The sequence below is a fragment of the Corticium candelabrum genome, chromosome 7, assembly GCF_963422355.1.
Source record: "Corticium candelabrum chromosome 7, ooCorCand1.1, whole genome shotgun sequence".
In the NCBI taxonomy this organism is placed as follows: domain Eukaryota; kingdom Metazoa; phylum Porifera; class Homoscleromorpha; order Homosclerophorida; family Plakinidae; genus Corticium; species Corticium candelabrum.
In genome coordinates, this window is record NC_085091.1 from 4,457,223 (window position 1) to 4,472,222 (window position 15,000).

Below are 15,000 nucleotides of genomic sequence, written 5' to 3' on the forward strand. Positions count from 1 at the left end.
TGTCTGTGTGTCTGTGTGTCTGTGTGTCTGTGTGTCTGTGTGTCTGTGTGTCTGTGTGTCTGTGTGTCTGTGTGTCTGTGTGTCTGTGTGTCTGTGTGTCTGTGTGTCTGTGTGTCTGTGTGTCTGTGTGTCTGTGTGTCTGTGTGTCTGTGTGTCTGTGTGTCTGTGTGTCTGTGTGTCTGTGTGTCTGTGTGTCTGTGTGTCTGTGTGTCTGTGTGTCTGTGTGTCTGTGTGTCTGTGTGTCTGTGTGTCTGTGTGTCTGTGTGTCTGTGTGTCTGTGTGTCTGTGTGTCTGTGTGTCTGTGTGTCTGTGTGTCTGTGTGTCTGTGTGTCTGTGTGTCTGTGTGTCTGTGTGTCTGTGTGTCTGTGTGTCTGTGTGTCTGTGTGTCTGTGTGTCTGTGTGTCTGTGTGTCTGTGTGTCTGTGTGTCTGTGTGTCTGTGTGTCTGTGTGTCTGTGTGTCTGTGTGTCTGTGTCTGTGTGTCTGTGTGTCTGTGTGTCTGTGTGTCTGTGTGTCTGTGTGTCTGTGTGTCTGTGTGTCTGTGTGTCTGTGTGTCTGTGTGTCTGTGTGTCTGTGTGTCTGTGTGTCTGTGTGTCTGTGTGTCTGTGTGTCTGTGTGTCTGTGTGTCTGTGTGTCTGTGTGTCTGTGTCTGTGTCTGTGTCTGTGTCTGTGTCTGTGTCTGTGTCTGTGTCTGTGTCTGTGTCTGTGTCTGTGTCTGTGTCTGTGTCTGTGTCTGTGTCTGTGTCTGTGTCTGTGTCTGTGTCTGTGTCTGTGTCTGTGTGTGTGTGTGTGTGTGTGTGTGTGTGTGTGTGTGTGTGTGTGTGTGTGTGTGTGTGTGTGTGTGTGTGTGTGTGTGTGTGTGTGTGTGTGTGTGTGTGTGTCTGTCTGTGTGTGTGTGTGTGTGTCTGTCTGTGTGTGTGTGTGTGTGTGTGTCTGTCTGTGTGTCTGTGTGTGTGTGTGTCTGTCTGTGTGTCTGTCTGTGTGTCTGTGTGTGTGTGTGTGTGTTTGTGTGTGTGGTGTGAAGCATGCACATATATGTGTCTACATCTATGCATGGGTGTTTGTGCACATGCATCTGCGCACATGCAGGTACACATGTACAATACTCTCTCTTAATGTGTAACTGAGTGAGAGTGATATTAGTAGCACCAAACGAAAATGAACCTCAGTTTATGGATCTCTTTCTAGCTCAGCTACAATTTGTCTCAAATAGAATGTTGCTATTGAATATGTAGTTTGTTTTAGTCTATCTTGCCATTCCACAAAAGAATAATTTATATAATGTCATTGGCTGGATTGTGTAATTCACTGTATTTTGAATTCCATGTTCTAGACTCCAGATAGACCACTTATTTCAGAGCAGGTATGTTGCGATTTTTGTCTTTTGTAGCTTGTTTTAACTGATTCACATTTATATTTTTTATGTGTTTAATTGATGTATTATGTACCTCACATAGAATGGTATACCTTTATAGCCTGAGGTTTAGGAAACTACCTTTTATATTGAGGTACAAGAGCATGCCTTAATCTAGGCTAATCTAGATCTAGGCTGCTAGTCACTACACAGTTAATGTGACAGTTTATTATGTATCTTTGATTGTTGACGTTACCAATTGTTTCTGAATTTACACCAATTTCCAAAAAGATATGAGCAGGTTCGTGCTGATGGGCCAGCTCGGATTTTATAAGAATCATTATCCTCTCTGTTTGCTTTGGTGACGGCAAGGTTACAACACGATCATCAGAAGATAACAAAGTTGGCTAAATCGACCTGACTTTGAAGATGGTGACAGAGCAGGCTTCTTAATTCCCAGATGACTTGGTAATAGGCATGCGTAGTGTTGATGTATTCTACCCAATATCAATTTTGACAGAAGCCAAGTTATTCTTCTTCGGATGGTTGAGAACTTAATAAACAACTTTAGATTCTGGCGACTTTACGGTGGTAAGATGTTCATAGTTTGACGTAGTGTTTGCAGTCGTTTCAACAGTTGTTGTATCTCTAATGAAAGTGATAATTATAAGCCGATTGGTAGTCCTAGAAAAGAATGCTTTTAAATGCTTTTATCACCAATCATATCTCTTCATCTGGTATGTGAAGACAAAGATTGGAAAATTCACTGATTGGTCTACGATGGTAAGCAAGAGAGTGACATTTCACAACCGTTGGCTCTATTTTTGACCACGGTAGAGAAGAATCAGTCTGTTTACAAAACTCTTGACAGTTTTTTTGCAGAATTGGTAACTAAAACAATTTCATCAACAAAAAATAGTAGATCATCAGTGGACTTGAATATAATAATCTGATCTTTTGTTAGAACTTTGCAAAATGGAATTAGTACACCATAATTTAGTGTGAACAATTGCTGAGAGGGAAGTGTAGAAGTTTTTCTTGACACTCTTGAAGTGAAGTGTAGACTTAAGTGGTAATGATCAAGAGCAAATCAGTTGATGTTGAATAACCAACTCTAGCCTCTCAAAGTATAATTGATGTTCGATACAGCCTGGTGTTTAAATGTCCAACTGTCTTTTTTCAGTTGACTGTAACCAGTAACCATTGGATACCAGAAAAAACGTGATGTGAACGAAGGATATTGGTACATGTATATATGTAATGTAGTTTGGCAATACAAAGTGTCGGCGTAATAGACCTGAGTAGACAGCATTTTCAGGATGGTGATTTACTTGATCTTTGGGCAGCAATTTGATGACGCCAAATTTCCGCATTCTACATACGGATTTCTCAGTCCAGCAGGTGTTAGTGTTGCTGTGGACGTTTCTCTTCTAAGTTGCTCATGATGTAAATGTTTGATTAAATGGGAAATATTATGTATCGAGACAGGCAGGCAGTAAGAGAGGAGGAAGGCAAAATATGCAAAGGAAAATCTACCAGGTGGATCAACAGTCAGTTTTATTCCCTTAGTCATAGAACATTGGATGATGGGGTGAGATGGGGAAAAACTTTCTAGAAGGCTAGCCAAGAAGTCACGTGATGAACTTGATCGACCTAACGCTGCTGAGTTTCTAGACATCTGGATAAAGAGATTTCAAAAGTGCAACGCTAACGTCATAATGCTCTCACCAATGACATTGACTGTACCATAGATTGCTCTACCCAGTTTTTCAGCCACTAAGTTGGCTCTGGGTAGTTTGCATTGTTCTCTTTAAGTGTTAGATGTTTTTTACAGAATGTAGTCCTAGTCAACTCTCGTAGTTGTGGAACTTTACATAGTTACCTTTCTAGTATTGTTTTATAGATGTATGTTTGAAATAAATGTTATTTGACAGACAGACAGACAGATACACAGACAGACAGACAGGTAGACACACAGACAGATAGGTAGACAGACAGATATGCAGCATGGCAGGCAACTTTAGTGATGCCAAAAAACGTGTGCCTAATCAGACAACAGGAAGTGGACAAATATGCTAGCTGGCTAGCTTGTATCAACTAACAAGGCTCTGAGTCAATTGCTGGTAAAAAAATTGTCGCTTCTCAGATATTCTATGAGCTTGACCTCAATGGGGATGGATTATTGACAGTCGAAGAAGTCAATCAGCAGGATGTGCAGTTTTATCAGCAGCAGTTTCCTGTCAAGCCAATGGATATCAACATTCATGGACTAGGGACTTCTGACCAGACAGACAGTGAAGAGGATGAGGAAGCCAATGACACAATACAAATACACAATGAGTTATAAATCTTTTAGAAAGTCTTTTCAAGCTACCATAACTTCAGCAATTGATTTCTTATCATATCTACGAGTCGAAATAAAATCTGCAACCGATTGCAGCACCTCCATTGCATGAAATCATTTTATTTTCATTCAATAATTAAGTATAGGCCGTTTGTCTGCTATTATATCTTCTCTGATAAACAGCATTAATGGTAGATGTGAGTGATAGATGTATCAATGCTGGCCATACTAATTAAGAGCTTCATGGATGTCTTTCAGCTGTTTTTTCAATGACCCTTGGTTCATGTGACTAGCCCGAGACTTTGTAACTTGTTAATTAACTTAAGATGGTAAAAGTTCTGTCTATGAGTTGGTTTGGGTTATATACAAATGACTTACACTATTGATGTTTGAACTTACAATTATTTCTGCAAGCTGATCGGTCGTCAAATGGTCGACAGCATTATTACTGTAACCTGAGCGCCTCGAGTTAACAATAAAAAGACAATGAACCAAATCAATACACTGAGTTGTAGACATTTTAGAATTTCAATGTTGTTAACATAGTCACATAGTCAAAGCTGGGCCTATACATGTATAATGTACTCACATCCGAGAGCCGCACTACTACACTATAATCAGCAATCAATTGCGGAAATGTAATGACTAAAACATCAAATCTAAAACATCTATATGGAATCTAAGACTGATTGCAACACCTCCATAGCATGAAGTCGTTTTCCGTTTCGTTCACTAAGAAGAATGTTTGTCTGCTCTTTTAATTTCTCCGAAAGAAATGCAATTGATGGTAGATGTGAGTGATACCTGTATCCTTGTTGCCCGTATGAAAGAGCTTCATGAATGTCTTTCAGCTCTTTGCTTTTTAAGACTCTTGGTTCGCGAGAGTAGCCTCCTTCCAAAATCTACACATCATAGGAAGGAGCTTCAGTTCTGTTAGACATGTTTGTAGACTACTATGGTACATTGCATAAATACAGAATGTCACAGGTAATCCCCAATACATTATGTCTATGAACTAGTCTCATGTATGTCTCTCTTATAGCATGTGAGCGGGCACAAGCAAACACACACACACACACACACACACACACACACACACACACACACACACACGTGCGTGTACACGTAAACGACCCATCACTTAAAACGATCTATGTGGTGTGTGTGTGTGTGTGTGTGTGTGTGTGTGGTGTGTGTGTGTGTGTGTGTGTGTGTGTGTGTGTGTGTGTGTGTGTGTGTGTGTGTGTGTGTGTGTGTGTGTGTGTGTGTGTGTGTGTGTGTGTGTGTGTGTGTGTGTGTGTGTGTGTGTGTGTGTGTGTTGCTAATGTCTGACTTTACTACTACTACCATAGTAACAAACAGTTATTACCTCTTGGAGACTTTTTGCTTTTGCTACTTGTGGAGTGACAGAAAGTTTGACCGCAAATGTGTATCTTCCTCCAAGAAAAGTGACACTTGGTGGTCGAGCTGAATGTGGAATTGTGCCGTGAAAGATGCAGACACGGCCATAGACAGGTTTGACAGCAGCAAACAGTTCATACTCCTCATTTCCTGGCTTAACTGGAACGTCTGATTCAACTTCATTGAAGAACGCGGTCTCTCCATGATCATTAACGCCATAATCTGGATTGAGATATATTAGTAATGTCATCTCATCCTACATAAACAACCGTGTAACCATTGATATTAATCAAAGCTTCCACATCGTACCTCAAAATCTTCACAGTCTTTGTGTATGCGCGTGTAGTCAGCTCCTCTAACAATGTTGAGTGCCACATCATATGGAAACCAGCTGCTCTTGTTTGATGCATGCTCAGCAATTCTCTGCGTCAAAGTCCACACGCGACTTCTGACAAACTCCTCATTCTAACACACATAACACACTTTGACTAAGAAACACAAACAAATCAAATGAAATTTCTGACTCTAAATCCAGCAACCCATTGGACGTTATCGCTGTCTTCCTCTCGGCTCTCGTCGTGCAGCTGATAATGATACGTGTCATGAAACGCAATGAGATACGATCGAAGCTCATTCAACTCGTCTCTGCTTAATACACCATCGTATACAGCCACCACCTTTCCTGCTCTGTCGGTATATTTCCGAGTCAAATGACTCGAGAGGTTCCAGTTTGGTATTGGCACCTCGTCGACAAGAGCAAAGTCCATTAGGTTTCGCGACATATGGAATTTTGTTAACCTATCAAACTGATCCACTCCTTGCTGGAAGGTTTCGTTTACGTTCGTTGCTCGAATGATTAATCCATATTGTCCTTGTTTGAATGCCACAGATGGAGGGTGAAGAAGGTAGGGTATAGAGCAGTCCCAAATTACGACACGACCAAATGCTGGTTTGATTGCCGTGGCGACCTCTCCATGCTCATTATATAGCAGCAAATCGCCATAATCATTTTTTAACCAGATCTTATTCAAATAAACCAAAATGTTGATATCACTATATTCAGATGATGTGCCATCAGTATTCCCATATATGGAATGTGCACGTTTGTTATCACATCCACACTGTCTTGCTGTCCTTGACTGTTCGAGTCTGCGCAGTAGAAACACGGATGCGCTAAACGGTCGATACCCGGATGTCTTCCCTGATGTCAACAGTAAATTACTCAAACGTCTCCAGAAGCCGGTTTTCTCAAAGTACTGCACGTCTAGCCACGTCAGCCAGTTGATGTTGCCTGGATTTTCGTCCGGAAGTGCCTCATAGGCGCGCTCACTCTCGAATGGATCTCGATATTGATACGACCAGACGCTGTACTTTGCAACGAGGTCTGTAAGCGCTTGCAGAGCGGAAGATTCGAACAAACCGTCCACGACAGTTACACGTCCGTTGTAACGTTGCGTTGAGCTGATCGTAGACTGTCCAGCAGAGGGTAGAATTAGAAAAGCAACAGCAAGGACGTACACGTACTGCTTCATCTCGCACAGAACATTGTTACCATGCGGAAGTACGCAGCGAAGCAAATTTATAGTCCAGCCTAACGCGCGCTCTAGGTCACGTGATCTGACGTCTGGAGCCGGAACCAAGCAAGTTAGCCAGTTCCTCCCTTCTCTATTTTTGGTGTTAGGCGGGGCTAAATTGTTTAACCCCAAAACATTCGACACAATCGGTGAATGTTTCCTACCTAAACAAATTAAATACAAACTTATTTATTCTGATCAAGTGATTATAAATTAATAATAATAATAATAATTAATAATAATAATAATACTAGTAATAATTAGTAATAATAATAAAAATAGTAATAATGATATATTTTGTTTCATACCACTACTGGTACAGTACTGTTACTGTACAGTACAGTAATTAATTAATTGTCTTCCCTTAGCTAAGCCTTCTGGTACAAGTACGTACTGTCAATACACTGGTTCGGCCACTTATTAATTAGTCTGGACTAACGGCGCCAGCCCTGCACACAAGAAGACGTGGTTGCGTCAATTTGCAGTGCGCATGCGTAATTTAATTGCCTAAACGTCAAGCAAAAAATGAGCTTAGAGGTTTATCCGGAGTCGTACGACTATGAACAAACTCTTGTTAGTACTTTAATTCTCAGTTTGCGTTGTGAGTTTATTAGAGGTAACATGTCGGTGTTGTATTGTACACTAGATGTATGGCAAGTTCACGAGTGAACTGCGTGACTTTGCTCGTACTGAAACGCTCAAAATGCGAAGAGAGCGAGCTGAGCGTCGGTTAGAAGAACAAAAGCCGCAGTCATCCAATGGAGGTACTGTTGTCTGCGGGCTCAGTAGGGTTTTGACTGATTGTATTATTGCACTACTGTTGATAATACTAGTTACACATAGGTAACGTAATACTAGCTTACCACATGCAACAGCCCCCTTTCCTAGCTCTTGAAAACGAAACATCTAACTCAAACTTGTGTAACTCTAACACTCAACACTCTATAGTCAAACTTTAAACTTTAAGTCTAGTTTCTGTATTGGCTTTACAACTCAACTTCTTGTTGTTAGTCTTGGTTGGATTGATGGTGGATGTTGTACTGGACTTTCTGTTGGTGTTATTTCTTCTTTCTTCTTATTGGTATTCTGGTACTGGCTCTTCTTTTTGTTGATGATGATCTTTTGCTATGTGTCGTCTGTTTCTACGGAATTCTCCTGATAGTGTTGCTACTGTATATACGATCTCGGTTTTGTAGACTGCTGTAGAATTGACCCTCTCTCTGATCTATCAGGAAGCCAAACTTTTTCTCCTTGAGATAATGGTGGTAATAATTCTTTGGCTCAATGGTGTTTGTCAAATTTCTTTTTTGTCTTTCTCTTTGAACTTTTTCTTTTACTTGTACTTCTTTGTACGGGACTTGTTTAGGAAGAAGAGTAGCTGGTGTAGTTGGAACTAGACTTCTCAGTTGTCTACCCATTAGTAGTTCTGCCGGAGAGTATCCATTTGATAATGGGGCTGAACAATAAGACAACAATCCTTGGTAAGGATCTTCACTCTTTGTTAGAAGTTTCTTCACAGTCTGTGCCATTCGCTCGGCTTCTCCATTTGTTTGAGGGTATCGCTGACTGCTCATTGTATGCAAAAGTCATAGTCTTGTGCAAACTGTTCGAATATCTCTGAGGCGTACTGAGGACCATTATCTGATCTGATCTTCTGGTATGCTCTGTCGAGCAAACATGGCTTTCATCTTGTTTATCACCTTTTTGGATGATGTGCTTGACAAGGAAATAACTTCAGGATAGCTGGAGTAGAAATCTACGATTAGTAGAAAAGACTTCTCTCTCCATTTGAACAAATCAGTGCCCAATGTTTGCCAAGATCGACTAGGAAAACAGTTGGCAACAAAGGTTTGACCGGTATCGGACGTTGTTTGCTGCATATTGAACATCGTTCAATCGTATCCTGTAATTGTGACGTAATTCCCAGCCACCAAACTGCTGAGAGTGCTCTCTCTCTCTACATTTGGTAATGTCACGGTGTCCCAAATAAAGCTTATGCAAATCTCTGCTTGCATTGAGGTAGGGATAACCTGTCGGCTACCACGTAGTAATAAGCCATCTTCCACAGACAATTCTGATGCAACTGCCCAGAATTTCTTGATATCTCCTTTGAGTTTGTGTTTAGGCGACCATTTGTTCTTACAGAGTTGCTTCAGCTGGTAGCACGTTTCATCTGCATCTTGTTGCTTTCTTAGTTTGGTGAAAGTTTTGTTTGCACTGGTAGACAATCAAGCATTTGGTCGACGTACTCGTTAGATGCTGTTGCTAAATCTTGGCTTTGCAAATTTGCTTGATAACACAGACTGGACTTCTTGATAGAGTATCTGGAGTATGAAGGTAACGACCTAGTACATGAGAAATAGTGAATTAATACTGCATTAGTCATAATCTGAATCATTGAACTTGTAAAGGTAGTTCTTCCAAACGCCTGTTTGTACTCAACAATGATACTAACGGCTTATGATCCGTTTCCACGTGAAATGACCTTCCCAGTAAATAGTTACCGAATTGATCGTATGCCCATGTGATAGAGATCGCTTCCTCTATCTGTGCATACCTAGCTTTGGCACTGGTAAGTGACCTTGATGCATATGCAATTAGTCTTCATTCTCCATTGTCTTGCTTCTGTCGAATAATGGCTCCTAGACCATATGCTGATGCATCTGATGACACATCTGTTGGTCTGGTTGGAGAATGTAAAGCTAAAACTGGTGGTTGATACAGATCTTCTTTGATTGTTTCAAAAGCACACAGTTGACTGTGTCCCAACATCCACTCCGACTTAGAGGTAATCAAGGCCCTCAAAGGCTCTGTTTTCTTGGCTAATCTTGGAAGAAACTTTCCCAATTGGTTTACCATGCCTAGAAATCTCCTGACTTCTGTTGGAGTTGATGGCTCTGGCATCTCCTTAATTGCATAATTTTTGTCGGGATCACTTCTAATCCCTGAAGGATCAACATGACCAAGGAATTTCACTGTGTTAGTTGAAAATATGCACTTCCTTTGTGAAGTGTAAGACAGGCTTGTAGTATCTTTTCTAGTACTTTCTGAAGACGTTGATCATGTTCTGCTTGTGTTTTACCAAAGGTAAGAATATCATCCATCAAGCACAGGGTTTCTTGTAAACCGTTGAGTGCCTTTGACATTCTTTCTAGACTAGCTTTGGTGGCGATGTTATATCAAATGGCAATCTGCTGTAGCAGAATCTCCCAAATGGCATTATAAACATCGTGAGTAGGGCAGACTCCTTTGACAGCGGTACCTGCCAAAAACCACTATTCGCCTCGAGCTTGCTGAAAACACTAGCTCTTTGCAACTTAGCTAGAGTGTGTTCCACTGAAGGTAATACTAATCTCTCTTGTTTCACACTTTCGTTAAGTTTAGACAGATCAACACAAATTCTCATACGGCCCTTTAACTTAGGAACTATAACCATTCCTGAACACCAGTCAGTGGGTTGGTCCACTCTTGAAATCACTCCCTCGACTGGCATTTTCAGCAGTTCATCCACCACTTTCTTCATCAAGGGGATAGGTATTCGTCTGGGAGTTGACAAAGCACATGGTTGTGCATCTGATTTCAGACAGATAGTGTACTCTTCACTCATCTTTTCAAAGCCTTTAAACAAATTAGGAAATTCAGCTTGAATATCGGCCGCCTCACTCAGATTATTTTCAGCTTTGTGTACTGGCTGATACCATTTGATTATTTGCAGAGCTTCTATGGCTGGTCTGCCAAGTAAACATCTTGTCATTCCTCTCACCACAAATATTTCTTGCTGTGTGGTCAACACTTTGACTTGGAGGTTGGCAACGAACTTCCCATGCACAGCTAATGCATGTCCTCCTGAATCACGTAGTGAATGTTTGGTAGCAGTTTGCAGGTTAGCGTTACTGATTGTTTTTTTTTGTACACACTCTCTGGTACCACCGTAACGTCTGCACCAGTGTCAATTTTGAACCTTAACTCTATCCCATTCACTTTCACATTGGTCATCCAAGCACCTGTTACAGTTCCAATTGATTGAACTCCCAAGCATAGATAACCTCGAGAATCATCTTACTCAACACTACTTTTAGACTACTTGTTCACACTTATGGCATTTCGACGTTGTTGCTGGGCACGTAGCTCTACCATGCGACGGTTTCTGTTCGCATCTGAAACAGTTGTCTTCTGTCTGTTTAGTAGCCGGAATGAAGGATTTTCCTTTCCCGCCTTTTGTGGGTAGTAGCCTTCTGGACCTTCTAGAACAGGTTCTGTTTGGAATGTTTGGAAGATGCATTCCATTGCGTGCGTATTGTCTCCATGCCAGTCATATCAGGTGTTATTGGCATTCCACGGAGAGATGTCTGCGAACAGTAGTCTGTTGCATCTTCACCGACTCACTTTGGTCGACCTCTCGTGATGGCTTTATCGAGGGTGAGGTCTGAGTCTGTTTGGAGCATCTCCGAAAGCTTTGCATCGCGTAGTCCCACAACCACTCGGTCTCTGATTAGCTCCTCACGTAATGCCCTGAATTGACAGTGCTCTGACAAGGTGTATAAGTCGGTTACAAAAGTCTCTACTGACTTGTCGTCTCCTTGACTGCGGTAGTTGAACTTGCACGTTCAAAAATTACATTCATTTTCTTCACGAAGTGAGAATCAAAGATTTTGCTTGACAGAGTCGTAGACCTTGCACTCATCTTCCGTCGACGCGAAGGAAGCTAATATGTCCTCTGCTTTTGAGCCCATTGAATATACTAATGCAGCTATTTGCGTGGATTCATCTTTTCTCAAAGACCAGAAGCCAATCTAAATCGTTCAAAGTGCTTGATTCAGACGTGCCAACTATCTGGCTGAGAGAAACCGAACTGCTTGGGTGGCACTATCTGAAACGTTGCCATAATCCCACTATTCTGACACCATGTTGTCTGCGGGCTCAGTAGGGTTTTGACTGATTGTATTATTGCACTATACTGTTGATAATACTAATTACACATAGGTAACATAATACTAGCTTACCACATGCCACAAGTACAGTAAACGAATTTTATTTGTCTAGACATCCCAAACATACGGTTTATCGATTTGTAGCATAGCCTAGGCGGTGGAGCCGACAACTTCAGGCTATAAACACTACGCTAAGTTCATATGTCTCTTCTGTCCTTGACTTCATAGCTTGAGATGTCCAAAATGACTAATCAGACACTAACGCACGCTATCTAGCCACTTACTACAGGAGTAAGTAGTTCTATATATGGCCGTGTGGGGCGATTTTTTTGGTCCCGGTTATTTCAGGTCCCGGATAAATATTCCGGATAAGTTTTAGTTTCACGTGCCTGACTTCTTAGTACACGTGCTGTGGCTATCTTGCATGTGAGTTTACAGGTGTCTTCGCACTTGTCACAGTGCAGTACCCCATCTGTGCAATTTCGTGCTCTTTCCAACATGTTTGCAAACTGGCCTGCTTCTGTTTCATTCACGTTGGAGAAGAGGTTAGCTAGTAGTAATTAGCGAATGCACTTTCGCTAGGAAACCTTATGTAGCAGGAGCTGTCTATCTGCGCCTCACGTTGTACATTTGACCTGCGTAGATCTGTAAGAGAGCTACCCTGTCAAGATTGCACTAGGTTGGTCTTCCCTCATGTTAGCCCAGAGAAATGAAGCATCATTTGTGTGACTGGAGCAAATCAGTTTAGTGATCCACACAACAGAAGCATGATGCCCAGCCATTCTACCTGTACAACATGCAGTAGAGCATTGAGTAGGAAGGAGAATGAATCCAGCGAGAAGGCTTTGAACAGGCATTATGGTGCATCATTTCTATTTGGTGTCTTTGATCTGGATGCAATTCACTAAGCCAAGAGTATAGCATCAAAGGTTAATAGCTTAAGTAATTAAATTGTGCACAAATAGTATAGTAACTTTCTAAGCAATCTAAACACAACTCCCTCCAAAAATGCTAATGTCAGGAGCTTCCTCTCAGAGGTCACGCCCCTAGCTGTTAAGCTGGCCCTGTGCGCTACTCAGGGAACTGTAGGCTTGCGCTAGCAAACTTCTGGAGATGGGCCAGGCACTCGCGGGAGCACCGACTTGTGAAGCCAACTGTGGTGTGAGCACCCGAAGTCTCACCAGGACCCCAGTGGCTGATGTCACGCCACAGAGCCGATGGCCGCTTAGGATCCCAGTCAATGACCAGGTACTCATTTATACTCCTGAGTCAAGAGAAGAAAATGTGTGTTAGTTTCTTGCTTAAGGAAATTATGCCATAGCTCGCCATCACTGTGACCTGAACTTGCGACCCTTCAAAGTCCTGGATGTAAACACTTCGTCAGATGACTCTGTACCCAACTGAACACGCTGTCACACACACACACACACACACACACACACACACACACATGCACTCTCTCTCTCTCTCTCACACACACACACACACACACACACACACACGCACAAACACACACACACACACACACACACACACACACACACACAAACAAACACACACACACACACACACACACACACACACACACACACGCACACACGGCTACTAACAATGTGCATGCATGTACCTGTCACTGTTGCACCAGAACTAATGTTCTATCAGTAATGATAAACATTCAACTTTTAATAGGTCCTTCAGGAAGAAAATTGGTTTGGTCAAACCTATTACAATGATTTCATGATTTGTTACTGCCTATGCGATGTAGTTGTGTAGACATTGTTAGTTATTTTATTTGTAGAATAGATGCTGTACTTGCAGTCTGTATTTATGTAACAACAATTGGTGGTGTCTATATTTATATTGACGTGTCTGTAGTGTGGAGAGCAATCAAGAAGTTTGTGGTAACACAGATTGGAGAAGACTGGCTTTTTCTTCTTATCATCGGTGTCATAATGGCTCTTTTAAGCTTTACATTAGACTATTTAATAGAAAAATCGCAGCAAGGTATGCCCAGTATCTACTGAAAGACAGGTGGTATTCGTAGCTAATTTTCATTGTTTGTAGCACATGTTTGGTTATATAAAAGTTTAACTGAAATCGTAATAGTTCAGTATCTTATATGGATTACGTTTCCTCTCGTTTTTATCTCATTTGCGGTCGGATTCACAAATTTAGTATCCGTCAATGCCATAGGTAATGACATAGCTATCAAATATGTTCATTATAATGTGGTGAGTCAATGGGTTGTGTGTAGGTTCTGGTATTCCAGAAATGAAGACTGTCTTGAGAGGCATTCAGCTGACTCAGTATCTATCTGTGAGAACATTTTTGGCTAAGACAGTAGGCAACATTTGACTAGATGGTGATTGTGTGAGAGAAATTAAATGGTTGATGAGTACTTTGTTTGTGTTTGGTAGATTGGATTGATAGCAGCTTTGGGAAGTGGAATACCTCTTGGAAAAGAAGTAGGTGTTGTTCATTATTTCTTGCACTTTTTGTGTGCGTTTGGTTTGTTTGTTTGTTTGTTTGTTTGTGTGTGTGTGTGCATGTTTGTGAGTATGACTGTGAGTGTGAGTGCTTGTGTGCGTGCGAGTGCTTGTGTGTGTGTGTGTGTGTGTGTGTGTGTGTGTGTGTGTGTGTGTGTGTGTGTGTGTGTGTGTGTGTGTGTGTGTGTGTGTGTGTGTGTGCGTGTGTGCGTGCGTGTGTGCATGCGTGCGTGTGTGTGCACACACATGCACATGATATGTCACTCACCTGTGTTATTAATATGACTACTTTCGTACATAAATAGTTACATGATATACTTATATAATACTGCGATTTGCTTGTAGGGACCATTCGTACATATTGCCAGCATTGTTGGAGCACAACTTTCAAAGTTTTTGACTCATTTCTCCAGCGTATTCAATGTATTGCCTATAAATGTTACACTCATTTTGAATACAACACTGAAGGTTTTTGTTTCGTTGGTTTAGAATGAAGCTCACAACAATGAGTTGCTTGCTGCTGCTGCTGCTGTTGGTGTGGCGTGTAACTTTGCAGCACCCATTGGAGGTGATATGAGATCTCATTGTGTTGAGTAGGTTAGAACTGTTTTGTTGTGTGTAGGTGTGTTGTTCAGCATTGAAGTAACAGCCACTTACTTTGCGGTTCGAAACTATTGGCGAGGGTTTTTTGCAGCAGTTTGTGGAGCGTTTCTATTCCGGCTTGCTTCAGTTTTTGTAAAAGATGAAGGTGATATGCTGTGTTGTTCAGTGTGTGTTTTCATTTGCCCTGTCAAGATGATTTGATTATTTAGTAGATGAGAATAACATACAATTTATTATAACTAAAGCTATCATATTGCTTCACATAGAATGGCTGCTGTTATAGTGTTAGGTTTAGCAAACTGTTGTAAA

The 15,000-nt window shown here is 41.4% G+C and overlaps 3 protein-coding genes across 5 annotated transcripts in view; 2 read left to right on the forward strand and 1 right to left on the reverse strand.

Annotated features, from left to right (window-relative positions):
- LOC134182612 (bifunctional peptidase and arginyl-hydroxylase JMJD5-like) overlaps positions 1-3,760 on the forward strand; it is a 19,941-nt gene extending 16,181 nt beyond the window's left edge. The window contains exons 11-12 of one of the 3 annotated variants that reach the window (XM_062650043.1): positions 1,332-1,361; positions 2,536-3,760. The gene's annotated coding sequence lies outside the window, so the exon portion shown is untranslated. Of the gene's footprint in view, positions 1-1,331 lie in introns of all 3 variants that reach the window. The other 2 variants (XM_062650042.1, XM_062650041.1) reach the window with 2 other exon arrangements.
- A 211-nt stretch (positions 3,761-3,971) lies between these two features.
- On the reverse strand, positions 3,972-6,675 carry LOC134181897 (uncharacterized). The gene is made up of 4 exons (XM_062649181.1): positions 5,622-6,675; positions 5,407-5,562; positions 5,066-5,353; positions 3,972-4,598 (listed from the first exon to the last, which is right to left on the reverse strand). The coding sequence occupies exons 1-4, from the start codon at positions 6,627-6,629 to the stop codon at positions 4,365-4,367; spliced, it is 1,686 nt and encodes a 561-aa protein (XP_062505165.1). The 5' UTR covers positions 6,630-6,675; the 3' UTR covers positions 3,972-4,364.
- Positions 6,676-7,152: 477 nt separating this feature from the next.
- Positions 7,153-15,000, forward strand: part of LOC134181898 (chloride channel protein 2-like) — a 25,856-nt gene continuing 18,008 nt past the window's right edge. Inside the window, exons 1-9 of the mRNA XM_062649182.1 lie at positions 7,153-7,244; positions 7,318-7,435; positions 13,478-13,606; positions 13,667-13,795; positions 13,857-13,942; positions 14,020-14,067; positions 14,434-14,511; positions 14,578-14,656; positions 14,711-14,836. Of these exons, the coding sequence (XP_062505166.1) occupies positions 7,197-7,244; positions 7,318-7,435; positions 13,478-13,606; positions 13,667-13,795; positions 13,857-13,942; positions 14,020-14,067; positions 14,434-14,511; positions 14,578-14,656; positions 14,711-14,836 (841 nt within the window). The 5' untranslated portion in view covers positions 7,153-7,196. The remainder of the gene's footprint in view (positions 7,245-7,317; positions 7,436-13,477; positions 13,607-13,666; positions 13,796-13,856; positions 13,943-14,019; positions 14,068-14,433; positions 14,512-14,577; positions 14,657-14,710; positions 14,837-15,000) is intronic.